General features: G+C 39.6%; 2 protein-coding genes across 2 annotated transcripts; both read right to left on the bottom strand.

Moving 5' to 3' along the window:
• Positions 1–528: 528 nt before the first annotated feature.
• znf292a (zinc finger protein 292a) lies at positions 529–14905 on the bottom strand. The gene is made up of 8 exons (XM_080871440.1): positions 14660–14905; positions 12776–12930; positions 9521–9599; positions 9060–9195; positions 8697–8899; positions 8244–8380; positions 7809–7950; positions 529–7703 (listed from the first exon to the last, which is right to left on the bottom strand). Exons 1-8 carry the CDS (start codon positions 14807–14809, stop codon positions 1551–1553), a joined length of 7155 nt encoding a protein of 2384 aa, XP_080727566.1. The 5' UTR covers positions 14810–14905; the 3' UTR covers positions 529–1550.
• Positions 14906–17206: 2301 nt separating this feature from the next.
• On the bottom strand, positions 17207–18245 carry cga (glycoprotein hormones, alpha polypeptide). The gene is made up of 3 exons (XM_080870935.1): positions 18140–18245; positions 17721–17905; positions 17207–17294 (listed from the first exon to the last, which is right to left on the bottom strand). Exons 1-3 carry the CDS (start codon positions 18231–18233, stop codon positions 17220–17222), a joined length of 354 nt encoding a protein of 117 aa, XP_080727061.1. The 5' UTR covers positions 18234–18245; the 3' UTR covers positions 17207–17219.
• Between the last annotated feature and the right edge of the window lie 377 nt (positions 18246–18622).

Here is an 18622-nt window from a genome sequence, read left to right on the forward strand (position 1 = left end):
GTCTCAAATCAGTGCATATATACACCTACTTCTTCATATATATATATACATATATATATACATATACATATATATATATATATATATATATATACATATATATATATACATATATATATACATACACATATACATATATATATATATATACATATATATATATATATATACATATATATACATATATATACATATACATATATATACATATATACATATATATATATATACATATATATACATATACATATACATACATATATATACATATACATATACATACATATATATACATATACATATACATATACATATATATATATATATATATATATATATATATATATATATATATATATATATATATATATATATATATATATATATATATATATATATATAGTTTTTCTTTAGCCGAGTTAATTCCCATTGTGTATTGTGTGGAGGAAATATGTTGCAATAAATTAAAGTTTTACATAACCTTAAGATAAAATATGTAAAAACAAGCCAAAAATGTATGCACAAAAAAAAGTGAACAGTATGTTTAATTGTAGAAATAAGCTCAATATATATTTTTGTTGATGTTAAAAGTACTTTTCCATGAACTATGGAGGCTTATTTCTGCAATTAAAAAAGGAGAAAAAAAGCAGGCTAAGTTAATTTTCATCGTATCGTTTCAAAATTTGGAGTTTCTGAGCAAGTTGGAATTTTGAAGTCCGAATGGGGGAAACACTGAGAGAAAGAAACAAGCTTCCATAATATGTTTAATATGTAAATGTGTTTTAATGCACTGATTTATTTATACTATTGGTATTTTTCATGTCAGTATGCCCAATTTAAGGTGTTTTAAACTGACATTAGATTGCTGGCATTCCCTTCATGGAAAAAGTTTTAAAAACTGTACATTTTCCAGGCTCCTTTGGGAAGCTTTCCGTCCACAAATATGAAAAGTTTCCACATCTATTCAGTTGCTAACAACAACCTTGTCCCACCATATTCCAAGTTTCCATAGCTCATTTAAAACCAAATCATGTGCATCATTTCACAGCTGGGATTGCGCGTAAACGAAGCTACTGTAAACTATATAAGTTAGAACAATAGAAAGTGTGCAGTCAGTATGTTATAAAAAGAACCAGTAACATTTTATTGAACACTTTGTGGAAGACATGTAAATATTACAGATAGGTCTACTAGTGTTGTAAAAGGATGAAATAAATACAAACAGAACTTGAAATCCCATAGGGATATATAAAAACAGTTTTCTTTAAAAGTCTCCATTTAGCAAAAGAAAAAAAAAACATCTTCAGTACTAAGCATAAATACAAACATGTTTCTAAAATCTATGCCCTATAGATTACCTGGTTATTATAACTAACATACATACTTAAAATCATCCGAGACGTTATTTCATTAGGTACAAAATAGGCCTTTTTTTCATTAAGTGTGACCATGACTGTTAACAGTTGGAAATTTGATGCATTAACAAACCATTCTGCAGCATAACTTCTCAAATCCTGAGTAAGACTGAGCTGAAAACAAAAAATATCGGGTTATGATCCGCTATAAATCCATTTTTTTATTATGACTATGGGCCGCATGTCTTGTAGCTGCTTTAGCAAAAGATCAGCGCCATCTGATAATGTTTTATCCATGACTATCTTAACATTACTCACTGATTGGAGATTGAGGGGGTTTCTGAAGTCTACAAGACTCTCACAACCTTTCAATTCATCAGCTGCTTTACTTTTGGTTGCAGATTTCTGTTTGTTAGTGTGTTGTCTTTTGGAAGGCAGTTCAGCACTAGATTTATCATTTAATTTGCGTTTGGAAGAGTTGGTCGACTCTGAGGTTTCCAAGAACTTAAGAAAGGAGTCCTCAAGTCCTAACGGCTTGAAAGACGCTGACATAACCCCATCATCACGTTGTTCTTGGGCTGCAGGGGTACCAGGATTTGAGTTCTCTCTTGAACTGTTAACAGTTGTGCGGTTCCTAAGGGTTTGTATCCTCTCCGGACAAGCTGGTGTGGGATGTGCAGGTTTTCTGGGACGGCCTCTTTTAATTCCTCCTTCTGTCCCAGTGGAAGCTTGAGATTCTGCACTATCGTCGTTGGACAGCTTGCTGTCCTCTTGGACTATTTTTTCTACCGATTCATCTATTTTCTGGTCACTGGGCTTTTCAACTTCTTCTGGCTCCATGTCCTCAGAAGATGAAGCTGACATGCCCTCTGCTTTGTTTGCATCTTTGCATCTGGCGCGTGAGTATTTTTTGCAGAAAATGAACTGGCTCCTCTGATCTTCAATGTATCTCTCTGTGAGGCCATGTGTGGTGTAATGCTTAAATATATTTCTTTCAGCAGACTCCACTGCATCGCAACCTATGATCATGCATGGGTACTGCAGCGAGGACTTCTTGGTGCACATGGCAGATGCTTCTTCATGAGATTTTAGTGTAGGCTTTCCAAAACTAGTCCAGTGTTCAATGGACTTTCCATCTTTCTTTTTAGTGTTTTTCTTTTTCACTCTGAATTTACTTTCTACGTTCTCTTTCCCATTGCTAACCCCTGGGAAGAGCCCTACCGATTTAGTCCTTCTTCCATCACTTATTTTGGGGTCATAAACATAGTCGTGCTTTTTGATGAGGTGACGGAGCAGGTTTGACTTTGTAGTGTACACTCGGTCACATCCATCGTACTCGCACCGGAAAGTTGGATCAACCGAGCCGCTCTCAGAAATGGCAATTTCCTTGTGGTAATTCTTAATGTGCTCAATGTACTTTTCCACAGAGCTGAAGGGGAGAGCACACTCTGGCCGGTCACAGTTAAAAGTTCCTATGCTCATACTGGCCATCATGGCGGTGGCTTTGTCACGGGTGAACTTGTGTAGTAAGAGGTAATGTTGCACCAGCCGTGTGATTCCCATGAACACCCTTGAGCAATTTTTCACTTGACACCTGACTTCATTATCTTTTTCTATGGTCTGATCGCTCTCCTGTCCGGTGTTAACACTAGTCTTTTCAGCTTCAGTTTCACCTTCAGTTTTGTTAGGGGGCAGGGATGCCTGATGCATGGCCTTGTAATGGAGTATCAAATTGTGCTGGATGGTGAATGCTGCAGTGCATCCCTCATGAACACAGCGATAAGGTCTGTACGGACTGTAGGCATTGTCTGCGTCAAACATTTTGAGGCTTAACCTCTTCTGAAGTTTCTCCTTTTTCTCCTCCTTTGTTGGTGTGCTTTTGGAGCTGCTGGGTTTTTCTGGAGACGATGAAGGAGATGAAGGCGGAGACTTTAGCTGTTTCACTTTGCTCGGGCTCACGGCTAATTTTCCTTGTGGCATTTTTGCTTTGCCAACGGGACTGAGCTTCTCTTTCAAACTGGATTTCAGTGTCATTTCTGGACTGTTGTTAATAACAGCCACTTTAGGTTCCTCTGGAGCTTTTTCAGGAGCAGGTTGTGCCACTTCCTCAAATGGCCTGTCAGTCAAGTAGTTTTGAGGTGATGGTAGTCGTGTAACAGTCAATACCTCAGAGGTCACGCTTTGCTTTGACACGTCTTCTGGAGTGACCTGAGGAACGTCTAGATTGTTGTCAGCGTCTTGTTGAGGTGCAATTGCAACATCAAGTGGTTCCTGTTTTATAGCAGGAGTTACAGGTGCAGACTTTGCTATCTGGCCGCTACTGAAATCGGTGTTTGGACGTTTAATAACTGCATCAGCTTTGTTAAGTCTAAATGCACGTCTATTTCTAGCACTAATTCTAAGCTTCTGCATTTCTGCCTTTGACAAGCGATGGACTTTTTCATAGTGAATTCTCAACCCTGTCGTTCTTGTAAATGTTTTTGGACAGATCTGACAAGGATATGGTGACAGTTTGGATGGCGTTCTTTTTAGTTCATCTATCATCTCATTAGTATAATCGTGCATTTTACTCAAGTGTTTGAATAATGCTTCCTTTGTCATGAACGAGTACTCACAATCCTCCTGGTCACATTTGAAAGGTTTAGGTATCTTTTCAGTGGGCTTGTCGTCACTTTTACTCAGTGTTTTGTTCTTTTCAATAACAGGGGCTGGATCACAATGACTAACACTTTGCTCTGTGGACATTGCACTCCACATCTTCTGTTGAGCAGCCTCGATCAAATCCAACCTTTGAAAGGCATGTGACATTTCCATCAGGTGATCCTCCTGATAAGGTACATCAAGAGCTGGATTAGCCAAATCTACTGCCTTCTCTTGCTGGATTTCAGTGGAAACTGAGAAGGAGTTTGGATAGTCCATGATATTTGTATTCTGGGGCTCCTGTTTCAACACCACGGACGAGGTCAAAGTGGTCAAGCTACAAGATTCCTGTGAGAAGTCACCATTTGGCATGTTATATATTGCTCCATTAGTGTCAGGGACATGAGGATCATTGAGGAAATCAAGAAATGATGTTGGGAGATCAGCTGTCAGGTCGATTTCATCTAAAGGTCTGCACTGTGAGCGTTTAGACAGGTGACCACCAAGAGATTTGGTGCTTGTAAACTCTCTAAAACATCTCCTGCAGATGACCTTGCCATCCTTGATGATTGCGGGCCATTTGGTACGCTTGCTCAGCCTGCTGCGTTTTCCTTTCTGCACATCTGGGTCACTTGCCTTTTCATCTGAGGGGTTTGTCTCACAGTCGGCATTGGCACAGTCCTCATCGTAAGGGAAATCAGTGTGAATCACGTTGTGTGGGCTGAGCATGCCATCCACAGAGTTGTCTATCTGATCATAACCGTGAGGTGCCATACTCTCCGGTTCAGTTATTTCACTTGTAGATTTTATTGGCGCTGGAGCCTCTGGGGTTAAACATTTCATTGGAATATCAACTGATGAGCATTGAGTGAGACAAGAGTTTTCACTCTGAGCATATGGTGTGTGGTAGCTTCCGTCAGGGAGGCTGTCAATAGTTGAGATACTGTTTCCATTATCCAGCTGTCCTGTCATACTTGCACTGCTTTTTCTCACATCTACATTGTCTCCTGCACCCTCAGGATGCATGAGTCCATACTGATGTCCTCCGTTATGCATTTGGCCTCCATTGTCAAGCATCAGAGAACTGGACACATACTGAGACATTAAACTTGAATCTGAAGGAGCGTTTGACATAGTGGGAGCGTGCATAGCTGCTACTGAGTGATCTCTATCAGATGGGAGAGACGATGTGGCTTGATAGGGGTCTGCCTGCCAGTGAGGATAGTTGCGGGGTGGGTACTCGTTCATGTTAAAGGCATCTGGATAGCAGTTATTCATAGGAGGTGAAGACCAAGACTGAGACATGTCTGACTGCATCATTCCGCTGGAATTGTTTGGGCTTCCCCAGGATGAGTACACCGTGGGGTTTATCATTGGAGTGATAGGCACAGGCTCCATCGATCCAGGGTAACACTGGGCGGGAGAGCTTGAGCATCCCATTAGGTAATCCATCTGCTGCATCCCAGGTTTGTTGCATAGTATTCCTGGCTGGTTTGGAGGCTTGGCACCTGGGTTCTGAGGTTGACTTTGTGACGCTGGTCCACTGGGTGTCTTTTTTGCAGTAATTTTGGCCACTTTGTTATATTTTTTCGCCAATTTCCAATCTTCGAATATCTCAGGGTGTTGCTTCTTCACATGCCTAGACAAACTTTTGTTTGTACTGTATGCCCTTGTGCAATCATTAAATGGGCAGCAATGCAGGTTCTCTTCACTTCCAGCAGTAGCTGCAGGTGTGCTAGTAGGATATCCTTGAAGCGAAGAAGGAATTTCTGTCTTGATTTGAGCAGGAGAAATTATTTGTGGAGTTGCTTTCTGAAACTCATTGCCTGGTACATTATTAGTCCCACTGACAGTTACTTCCTGTTGACCTGGCAAAGGATCTGTATTACTTGGGACAGGATACACTGGAGGAACAGTACCTTGCACAGCCACATTTTGGTGGGCATGTGGAGCTTGTGGTGGTTGAGTGGCATCAACTGGTGCTGGAGTGGGATTGGTCAGTGGAGTGTAGCATTTCTCTGGTTCTTTTATCTCAGGATGTCCAATTGAATTCAGCATATTTTCGACTGAGTGTTTCACTTTCAGGGGACCGGGGGCTGGCGATGTGCATGGTGATGCACTGGCATCTGATGCTTCCTTCATATGTATATCTGTATTAATCCCTTCAAAGCATACAGCAGCAGAACATGTGTCTTGTTGGGTTGGGGTGCTCTCTTGTGGTGGTGGTGGCTGCACTTTTGCATCGGATGGGGGGAGCTGATTTGCGATGTTAAAACTGTTCGCTGCATCATTGTTGTGATTCTCTTGGTGGGACAAGAACTGAGACTGTGAGTAGAAGATTTTTCCACAGTTGTCCGTTTGGCAGGTGTAGGTAAGGTAATGCTGAGCCTCATGATCATACAGCAGGTAGGCCTCGCTGAAAACTTCGCCACAGTTAGGAAACATGCACTGGGCCTTAAATTCTGGGTGTATTTTTCTATGCATGAGGAGCTCCGAATTCGAATTAAAGCTGGCCTTGCAATTCAGCTGTATGCATATATATGGTCGGGTGCCACAGTGCATCTGCAGGTGATCATTGAGGTGTCTGACATTAACAAACTGCCTCCTGCAGTACTGGCAAACCACTTTCTGCTTTTGTATTTCTAAAAACCTCATGGCCTCTTCGTCGTTCTTGTGAGATCTGACATGAGCCATGAGGTTACGGAAAAACTTGAAAGCTTTAGTGCAGTTTTTCACAGGGCAGAAACAGTCTTGGCTTATCTGTGTGTCAGATGTAGTTTGTTCTATCTTAACAGGGGGTCCCAGCTGTTGTCCAATTTGAGATTCAATTTTAACAGGACTAGTGTTTGTCTTGGCAGCAACTTTTGAAATTTTTGATGGACTTTTAGGGGACTGAGGTGGTTTGGTTACTTTTCTTGCAGCTTTCATTGCAGCTAATCTCTCTTTGCAAGACTGCTTTACATGTGTTGCTACGTGTGGTTCTAAAATCTCCCTAGTTTCAAAACTGTCAGCGCATATTGGACAAAGATACATTCCGTCTTTGAAATGCTTCTGAGCGTGACGAACAATTCTGTGACCTAAGAACTCCTTGTCACACAAAACACAATACTGCATGTAAGCTCGCCAATTTCTGAATCGGGCAGACACAAAACCCTGCTCCCGCAGTTTTTTAGCCTCTCTATTTTTTTCTCTTTCATCTGTGATTTCATTGAGTTCATTTGTAGTGGTTAGCAGGAAATCCTCCAGGTCTTTGTATTCAGGGAGTTTGCCAAGTGCACTTTCCACCTCTTGTTCATCTGTGTCATTGAGTGTGTCAATAGAAGAGACAATAGCTGCCTCCTCGCCCATCAGTGCCAAGCAGTTGCGTTTCAATGTTTTCCAGTCCCAGAACTCCGGATCAAAAGGCCACTGTGTCTTCAAGGCCAGCAGTAACTCGCAGCGTAAAGAATTGGGCACTGGTAGACTCCCATCCTCCTCAGGTTTTTGGTCAGGTTCATTGTACAGTGATTCCACAGCATAATATGAGTCAACCGTAGGCTGGAGTAGGAACTCTGTGAGCTGGCATGCACGCTTAACTTCTAGATCAGTTGGCAAGAGGCAGGAAATAGTCTTGCAGATGGTAGACTTGCTATCTTTATGGTCACTGGAGGTCATTTTCAGAGCTTGAATGCACATTTCTACGCACACTGGAAGCCCCACCTCCCCAACCTATGAAAATAGAAAAACATAAAGGCCAACGATTTTATTTTAAAGCCTTATATGTCTATGTCTGTTCTTGCATTAACGGTAAACGCATAAGACTATTTTCCTTACCTCGTTTTGGATTACTTTGATGAGAAACAGAATGTGACAGACACTTCTGCAGAGAAGAGCCATCTCTTTGCTGCGGCTCAGAAAGGAATCAGCAGACGACTCTAATCGCATGAGCAGTTTACTCCAGAACAAAGTCAGTTCCCTGAAAAAGTTCACAAACGGAACTGTTCAAGGTTTTGAACTGAAAGAGTGCGTAAACTTTTACACAAATTAGGCTGTGTCTGCACTGATGGAACCAATATGTTGAATTTATACTTTGTAGCATCCTTCATTTATTCACATTTGGCCAATCTATAAGCTGCATCTATAATAATGATTAACGATAAAAAGAATTGCACTTACGATATAAAGCATGCATGTTTAGCCTACTGCTGTTCCATGACTGTGCAACTCTTTTGTTCTTTGCAAATGTCTGAAACATATAGCAACTCTTACCAGGCACAGTAAACATCTCCTTGGAGAAGCTGTCTTTTGAGAAAGGAAGTACACATGCAGAGAGCGCCTTTCTCATCTCCCTCAGACTCCAGGTTGCAGATCATTTCAAGGGCATCCTTACAGTCTATTGATGCAATCTATTAGAGAAAACAGATCAAATAAAAAATCAGTTCAAATGAAATCCAGTTGCAGTATCAGTCAATTTCAGATATCAGGAAACTTCTAAACAAACAAAGGGTCAATTTGATTGATTCAACTTCAGTACAGTTTAAGAAAGGCACAGTCCGTTTGTCCGTTTCAAAAAAGCATCTAACAACAAATGTGGTTTTAATAACAATACCATATTACGAGGGCTCTAAAACATTTAAGTGGCCACAAACCCTGCTGAAATATTATTTTTAATCAAGTAAAATAGTTTATTTTAAAATAATGTTTAAAATAATGTTTTCATACCTCTTCCATTAGCTGTTCCTGACTTTTTGTCATACAAATGCAAAGCAAATAGGTCTGTTTGAAGTTCCCTTTTCCTTCATATCCCGGATACTCTGAGCACATCTTTGCAAGGACAGCTGCTTTATTAATACTGTCCACTTTGATAAGATGTTTTATCCGCATGTTGAGAAGCGTGGGACCTTCGAGCTCAAGAAATTCATGGACTGAGGAGGAGAAAGAAGAAAGTTGAGAAACTGGTCATGAGAGAGAATTCAGTCAGAAAGTTTACTATTATACACAGCGAGAGTTATTTCCTAGAATTACAGCTGTAAAAGTCAGTGCGGTGCGTTGGCAAGCCTAGTCGTATAAAAAAAGAAGACTAACCTTGCTCAGTTTGAGGAATTTGATTGGACAGGATGCTGCTTAATGTGGTGTTGGCCCAGACGCCGTCCTGCTGTGCCAGTACTGAGAGCAGGCAGAGCTGTGTGCTCCCACTTTCTTGCAAAAGGCCGTGTGCCAACTGTAACAGAAGACGCACAACTATGTAATGATTACATTGCTAAAACTTCAGTCAGTCGTGCTTTGAAATTTCATTTTTCATTTCACTCATGCCTGAAATATTTGCTATGGCGATGTTACGATAGTCAATTATTGAAGTGATATATGTATTCTTTACACATAATAAATCCTCAGTGCAGTATTTTACCACATATCATTTTACATATCCTTTAAGTAAGCTAAACCAAATGTTTTCTAATAACTAAGTAACTTCTCATTGCTTATCACTGAAATGATAAGAAAAAATGATAAGAAAAGTATCTACAAGTAGCTCTGCAGATACTGACCTTCATGGAGGACTGGAACTCCTCCCATAAGGCACCAGGGACATGCTGGGGCAATAAGAGCAGCAGCTCTGCACAGCTCCTGTGAATCCAACACAGCAATTTGTTAAAGCCAGATGTAGGTCAAGGATGTGCACACAATCCGTAAAATGGGGATAACCATACAAGAATAGCTTTTTGCAGGGTGTGAGTGTAAAGTCAGTTTGGCATTTTGCAAATATAAAGCTGAGGAACATTTTTAATTTTACTGCGCAGCTGCTTGTCCAAAGAAACATATTAATACCATTCATACACTCATGTTGTTCATATTAACAAAATGTTGCAACTAAAGGAACAAAGGAGTTCCTGTGGTAGTTGTATTTAAACCTTGGAGTGCAAAGACGGTGACCAGATGAGAAGTAGCTCTGGAAAGAGCATATAAGATGGGTAGAGAGTGCATTGCTCTGCTTAACATCTAGAATATATATATCTGTGTGTGCACGCGTGGTGTTATTTTTGTTATTTTACTTCCCTACTGCATCATGCATGATACAAAATCAGCGACAGAATGCAAATTAATCTGGCTGATTTCTCCTCTCTCTTAACCTTTTAAAACTGGTCGGAGTAGGCACGCTCCGTTTTGCGTAACTATTTTTAAATCCCTGTAGAACTGGAACCACGTAAGCTAGCACGATAATTTTTTTTGCATATCAAACCGGAGGCGTTGTACTTACATCTTATGCCACCAGCTTGCCCTAGGTCATGGTTTCCTTCCACATATAGCTTTGCAAAAATTGCATAAAAAGCACTTGCAGCATCAAAAACATAATATTCCAGAAACACGCTTTGCCGATCCGATTACCTGTTCAAAACACTTCCTACATTGGAATAGACTCTCAGCACGAACTATCGCATGTCCACCATTACTTGCCCGAAACTGTAAGTGACGTCATTTTCATGGAAAATGTAGGGGTTTTTTTGTTTTTTGTTTTTTTTACCTTCGGGGCTGTATAAGCCTATACTGGTGTTTTTAAAAGTTATGTTTGACTTTATGCTTTTCTGAATAGTTTCTGAGATGCTTAGAACTCAAATTGCACTGCTGGAAATAGGTTTTTTTTGATGCACATGCTGGTTTGTTTTTGCAAATTTGGATTATAATATTTATTTTTGCTGCAGTATATAGAAATTGGTGTATCTCAAAAATAAAACTATGAAGACACTCAAAATAAATTTCCTGTTGTTGGAAACTATTTTCTGGAACTTTTTTGTATTTACAGTTTTGAGGGATAAACCTCTGAAATTTCTCTAACTAGAAATATATGTAAAAAAACCAAACATTTTTGTTGTAGTTTATTGCACTTTTTTGAAATTTATGTAGTTACTATGCACTTAATGCATACATATTATTACAATTTGGGCTATAATGGTTGTATTGATGTATAGCAACTTGAAATGCTCCCAAAAATGGCACTACAACATGTAAACGTGTAAAGATAAGCTCTGGCAGACTTGGTTCTATGGTAGGTCTTAAAGAGTTAAATTGCGGTACAATTTATATAAACTCATTTGACTCACGGGTGTATATATTGAGTTTTAAAACATTTGCTGCAGTTCATTTTTTTGTTTAGCTCCATATCATCAACTCAAACTATTTCTTTCATTATTAGAGACAGTAGTGAATTGCATTTTTGTAATGTCCTTTATGGGCATAATATATGGTCCAATTTTGATATATTTCCATTCTGATACCAGTGTTTGTTTTTATTTGCTAACATTTCAGTTATCTAGATGTTTCCTGCTGTCATACAGTATTATCCCATCTTATTTGAGATGCCACTTGTAAACACTGGTGTCTAGTCACTTTTGGGTTTGTTGGAAGGGTAATTGTGAAATCATTGTTGTTTAGAGAAACCAAAATGTATTATCTCTTATTGTGAGAGTAGTTGGAGATCACTTTAGGGTGAATTATATACTAATTCACTTAAAATAAGGTAGGACCAAGACAGATTCAGTGAATGCATGATAAAACATCAGTATATCCAACCATCCTGTGAATGGAATACTTTTTCTGCACCTTTCCACACAGGTAAAATGCATATCCCACAACTGCCTATTACCAATAATTAGGCACTGATCATTACTTGAGAAACATGACTAATCGGGTCACTGTCAAGTGAGTTAGTGGCCGCCCACTTTGTGGTCAAAAAGCATTTACAATTACAATAAAGGTGGTAATAGGCCTTTATAGTATACTGCTGAATGTCCTGATCCCTGTGCAAATTCATCAGTGCAGTTGAGTTTAGCTGTGAGCAAAATCGAGGTCTAAGTCACGATATGTCCTAACCTCAACCCTTTGCTGCTTGCCTGCAACAGCCATTGCAGGCCTATATCCCAAATAGCTATTGAGATGATGAAAATATAACACTAAATGTGATTCAGAATATCTTTTCTTTTATATTTATTATTTTACGTACTTTAATGGTATCATTACCACATCATAGAATATCTAAAAAGCTTCTGTGCTACTCATAGTAAGATGTGTTCACAACATAGACGACATAGGCATGGTTATTTTGCTGGCTTCAATCTATTTTTATGGTGTGGGACTTATATGCATCAGACTGTCAATAAAATCCTGTAAAGCTGTACTGTTAGGATTAAAAACTGGTGTATAGTTTGAAATCCAAACTTTAGACACAAGTTGAAAGGGAGGCTTTGTCTTGCTGCTTGATCATCGTAAATCGGTAGCGTGATTTCGACACATCGGTACGTCTGTTCACTCCAGAGGCATAATGATGTGTTCTGGATTATTCAAATACATCTTATGACTAAGAACTAATGTACATTCTTGGTGTTGATAACTATTGTCTCTGACTTCATTTTGCGTACACGTTGCATCCTCCTCTGTAAATCATCCCAAATCTGTGGCTCCCTGAGAGATCCCCTCCACTTCCACTCTGCATTACAGCCTCAAGGACTTTGTTTTCATAAGAGCACACCCTGCAAATAGCTAAGTGGCTCCTGTAGACTGTTTATAGAGTATTTGAAAACTTTTCATGTAAGTTTCCTCTGAGATTTGGGTGTGTTTTGTTTATTTTTACTGTCACATATTATTCCTCTTTCCAAATGCCCAAAGGGATTAAATTCTCTCTTAAAACAAGCCAGTAGAACTAGAACTACTCATCACCACTTTAATCTTTGGACTTAATGCACTCTTGTGTTTATGTTATTAATATCTATCACACATTTGCACTGACACTGAATTCATTTTCTACTCACAGTGACAACTTTTCAAGTAGGAGTGGCACATTTTCACATTCGGAGGAGAGACAGGAGGCAGCCTTAGCAAAGCAGAGGATGGCCACGGTGTAAACCTCCAGCAAGGGCAGTGGATCTTCATCCGTTTTCCAACGACTGGCATGTTCCACCAAGACCTTAGAAAAGAAAACAAAGACTTCAGTTAAAATAGGGCACTGAATGACAACTTACAAGCTTCTGTGCACAAATAGTCAAAAAGTTGTGCGGAATATTATCTGTTTTAGGCTTCTCGACTTTCAAGATTTTCTGCTTTTCTACATTTTTATGTCAATCTGAAACTCTCGGGGTGATGGATATAATAACCACAGTAACAATTTTTAACTTCCTGCTTTTGTGACTCCTCTTCACTGAAAGACTATCTAATAAAGATGAAAAAGCCAGAGAAATGTGGCTTTACTGGTAAAGAAATATGTTGGGAACCCAGTAAGAACGTTGAGACAAAATTTGCTCATTCCTCTTTACGGGAACTGCTTTCAATGATGTAAAACTTGCTGCTATCAGTGTAAATTAAGCTACAGATTTCTGATTATCGCTTACATTTAAGAGACAGCTACCTTTAATAAGCCAAAAAGCCATGCCATCAGGACAATCAATATTAAATGTTATGTTTAATACCATGACATACTTATTACACATTTAAGTTAAGGAGTAGTATCCTAAGCCATTAAAAATAATCTAGTGTGTGCAAAAAAAAAGTATTTTTTTTTATCCTTTTTTATACAAATTCAGCAAATCTAAAACCTAAATTTAATCCATAAAACTTTATTTCTTTAACACACTGCTCGCATAAAAACGCTTATCATGCTCAGTGAGTGTATTATCCCTGCAGCTACACGCTTTTAAATACATTCCTGCCCCGACTAAAAGTGCATTCAGTCCCAGACTCTCCCTTTTTTTCCCTCTCACATAACTTTTAAGTTGAATGAATTCTTCAGAGCCGGTTAGAGATGCACTGGGTCAAATTTAAAATCTCACACCAATTTGGTGCCATGAAAATAATCTACGTTGTGTCGCAGGAAAATGGAGAAATCGCATAATGTGCATCTATGTGGTCATGGCTAATTAATGAGACGGATACTGGAGTCGGTGACCACTAGAACACTTTCTCCTTCAAATCACTGCTCAGCCAGCTGCAGGCTAATCGGTTGCTTTTACAATGACATCAGTTGAACATCTCGTGCTGGCATAGATAAAAGCGTTGTAATAAACATATGCGCTGATGTGGTTAGCTGGATTAATTAGTGCAAAAGGCCCGGGCTAGCACACTGGGGGAAAAATCACTGCCCTTTCCGTACAAAAAAAAAAAAAAAAACAGCTTCACAAAAAGTAACCTAAATACACACCAAGCTAAAATCCCCACAAGCATGGGTGCAGTCTTGCAGCGCTTACACTGTGTTTTTTTATTACCTTTAACAAGTATAAATAGCGGTGCACATGAATGCAACCGCTCAGGAAAATCTCGCTAACACAGCTATCCGTTTTTGCACAGCATGACCACTGCACAGACAGGGGGACCCTGCATACCAGCTAGCAACATTCATTTGCTATTAGCTATCTGGCCTGGAAAATACGTGTAATTAATGCAGCGCGGGCACGCGATGGCGTGGCTTCTCGCCGCGTGGATGGTCAGACTTTGCAAATAAGTGCATGCCGCATACGAACATCACTGGTAAACCTGGGGGAAAACACTGAGGAGGTTTTTTCCCCATCTTGAAATGCCAGGGAGCTAGCTAGGCTGCTAACCCCTTAGCTACATTGTTATAGCAAACGTAGACGCGCATCCTCGGCCAAGAAACCAGAGGGGCTGCAGGCAGCCCGGGATGAGCAGCAGGATAACGAGCTAACCTGGCAAAACTCCTGGCAGAAATGCAAGGAGGCTTCCAACGGGGGCTGAGAACTTTCTTTCAAAGCTGTGGTCAACGCTTGGAACCGCTCTCGGAGCTCCTCGATAGCTTTCCGTGTATCATATTCCTTCTCTGTCTCCCCCTCCGCCATCTTCACAACAATCACGACCGCGTACGCACAGATGTTACGCTGACAGACTTGCACACGCACGCGCACGCAGGGGGAGGGGAGCGTGTACTGTTATAAGCTCAACATAACCCCGATGTCAACAAAGCATCCACAACCTTACGCATAAAATCACACTGTGCACACGAGCTGTGGGTCACATATATGCTGACGCGGTAACCTCAGAGTGATTGATGTGGGTTACCATCAACACTGCATAGTAGGGTACAAGACATAAAAAGATACCGCAGGCAGGCTGTGACATCGAGGCGTGAACCAGCCATCTCCTAAAATAACACAAATCTGCGTGCAAAATGATTTTAGTCTACTCCCAGTGTCCCCACGCAAACCTTATGTATCTTCCAGGTATGAATCCTGAGAATGTGCCCCTGGGTCTGCTGCAGAAAAAGGCCTGATTCAGTGTCGCATGCTAAGAGTCACTCCAGCAGGCCAGATGTTAGAGGTAAATCAGATTAATACTCGAGGTACATCTGTGCAGCCCGAGGGAAAAAAGGATACCAGGGTATATTTCATAAATCTACAATTCATGCTACACCAAATGAGCATTTGAATTCAAATTGAACTCTTCTACCTGCACCCGTGCTCAGAGCAGCACATCAGAATAAACCTTTCTAACATTAACGAACAGACTCGGTGCTCTAGTTTGTTACCTGGACCAGCAGGAAACATGTTACTCAGTGGTTATCAAGCTGGAGCCAGTTCAGCCAACTAGGAGAGCAAGATGAAGAGAAGCTAAAGTGGATGCGTATGTTTTTTTTTCTTTTATAATAAATAAAGAAGAATGAGATTTCTGATGCTACTGAGCAGATGATACACACCTTTATTTCTGGGAAATTCAGCATGAATTCTTTTTTTATTGGTGAAAAGGTGTTGGGTGTGGGATGAGGGGCTTTGAATGGGGGGCAAGCCAGAAAAGAAAAATACAAAAACCACTGATGTAACTGTAACATGTTACCCTAAGCAAAGAATGAAGTGTTTTTATTATGTTTGTGTTTTATCATAATGCCATAAAACATTTGAAAAAATATATCAGATAGGTTGATATGTTAGAAAACCCTTCACATTAAAGGTTTTTCATTTCTCTCAACAAACTGTTAGGTGTGGCTGTGTGCAGGCAGGAATAGGACCCAAGGTGCAGACTCCGGAGACAGACGTGAACTCAAAAAAGGCTTTAATTTAATACTCAAAATATAACAAAACTAAAAAAAACTCAACACAAACTTAAACTAGAGAAATGACAGAACACACAGCTAAGAAAACGGTAGATCGCGACACAGACACAGAGAAACACTGGGCTTAAATACACAGAGGGAGCAATCAGGGAATGGGTAACAGGAGGGAAACACAGCTGGGGCAAATCAGGCCTAACGAGACAAGAGGAAGCAAAACCAGACACATTGAAAGTCCATGTCTGATGTTAAAGTAAAACAGGAAACATATAACACAGACTGAACAAAGACACAGACTCATATGCAGGCACTACAAAGGGAACAGAGACGTGGGAACAGGGCAGACACAAACACTGACTGAACACGGGGATATAGGAACTTAGGATACACATAGACGCGAACTAGACAAGGGGATGCAGGTGATAGGGGAGACAGAGCAACTAAAGAAGACAGAGACATAAGACAGAACTCAAAGAAACCAAAAACTAGGAAGTATAAATAATATCAAAAACTCAAAAACCCTGGGTCGACGACCCAGGCATCCTAACACAAACGTTAAAGTCGAAGTTACGGTACATCACCACCCATCCTAATAGCTCTCTTTAAATGAACGTTTAGTATTAAAAATGACATCTTTATTAGGTGTCTGAGCTCATCCAAGTGTCATCAAACTGAAGTGGTTAAATCATCACTCTAATGACTTCTATCTTTCCTACGCTGACTTAAAATTCAGCTATATTTCTATAATTTATTTGCCATTAAAGCACATTTTGGCTGTTAGTTCCTGAAAATGTTCTATTCTGTCGCCTTACTGACATTAGAGTGTCTCAGCCAGAAAGTCAGTTCTCACTTTTTAGTGAGGTGCAGTTTGTGTAAGAATGCACCTTTCTCCAAAGAAACACTCATGAAAACCTCCTTGTAACAAATCATTCTGCATGGATTTAAAAATAAGACTCATTCCTTAATCCAAGCTCTTGTTGCACATTTTAATCGTTTTTCAAATCCACAATTTTTCAAATACAAATAAGGCAAAAAAAAAAAAAAAAGTAGGTTAAAGAAACATCACAGCCACAGAATTACTGTGAAATATATTCTGGAAACACAAACACATGCATTTTAAAACAGAGTAAAGCGTGTGCATATTAAAAGAAACACAACATGTTTGCCAAGCCGAAGGATGCAGAGTGGTCCCCAGTCCCCATCTGTCATATCTTATGAAAGTAACAGGTGCTGCAATGGCAGTCTGTGTGGTTTCTCACCGAAATGCCAGCTATCAGGATCTGCAAAAGGAACAGATGATTAAGGAGGGGGGAAAAGGGTGAACATTAACACAAAAATGGCATAACACTAAACCGTTCTGTCATGGTATTTTGCTCTATAGTCTGTAGTAGTGTTTTAAACTGAAATAAAAACCATATGAGAAGCTTATGTGCATTTTTTTCCAATAATAATAATAATAATAATAATAATAATAACCCTTTAAAAGTTATATAAGATCCCCTAAAATAAAAAGAAATGAATAACACAATCATTCACTCAGAAAAAGTGCTTACATGTAATACACATCCTAACTATTCGATAGCATCCAACTCCAAGATTTGTTTTGCTAAAATCTTACTGACACCAACATAAATTAGGCTAAAAAGTCACAAATTCATAGAAAAGTTAAATAGCTGCCTGACATTGTCATGTGTTTGTGCCTCTACCTCGTGGCTGTGCCTTGCGACGCAGCACGTCGCCTCTGAGGTGATGTTTTTTGGGATATTCATTGTCTTCATGGCTCTGAGAGGTGTCGGGTACGCTCTGGAGAAGCAGCAGCCCATGCACTGGTAAACCGGACGTTCCCTTGAGAAAAGATTGTTCTTTCTCAACGTGCATTCTTCACAGCCCACTAGAGAGGGTGGTTTAGAAAAGGGAACCATTGCTAAAAAACCCAAACTGCACGGTTTGCAATATTGTGCCAGCATTTGAACACTGAGATTAAAAACACAATCTCTGTGATAAGAAATTTAGAACAGAACATTGTGACTTTCATAAGACTCAGATCATTTACATTTAATTTCAAGTCCAATTATAAAACACTGGATGAACTTAAAATAGTATTTACATCATAAACAATTCTTACTGTTTGATAAGTCAATGTTGGGATAGGAATCAGCTATGTAAAGAAGAAAAGACAACAGCAGAAGGGACAGTCCAGGTGACTTCAGTGAGCCCATGGCGGTTGTAGCAATTATCTAAAAATATAGAAACAAATACAGAGAAAGTGGTAAATGCAAATAAAGAACTATAAAGTTAAAGCATAAGTATAGAGACAGAGTATTACCATGTTGAGAGAAAGTGTCCCCTTCACTGTGCCTCTGTACAGAACTTACTTGTAGTGAGAACTTCTAGTCTAATCCATCCCATTATATAGCCCACACATTTTCCTAGCAATTTCCTGGATTAAGTGAAGCTTACCAACCTTATCAATGATCTCTGTGACCCAGTGGAAACTCAAAACATACTTCATTATCATCCTTCCATTCTGACGACGGTGGTTACATTTAATCCCCGGATTTTTGTTACTAGGTAACTGAGGGGTGAGCAAAAAGGGGGGAATTAATTA

The sequence above is a fragment of the Rhamphochromis sp. 'chilingali' genome (genome assembly GCF_963969265.1).
Source record: "Rhamphochromis sp. 'chilingali' genome assembly, chromosome: 21".
Lineage (NCBI taxonomy): Eukaryota > Metazoa > Chordata > Actinopteri > Cichliformes > Cichlidae > Rhamphochromis > Rhamphochromis sp. 'chilingali'.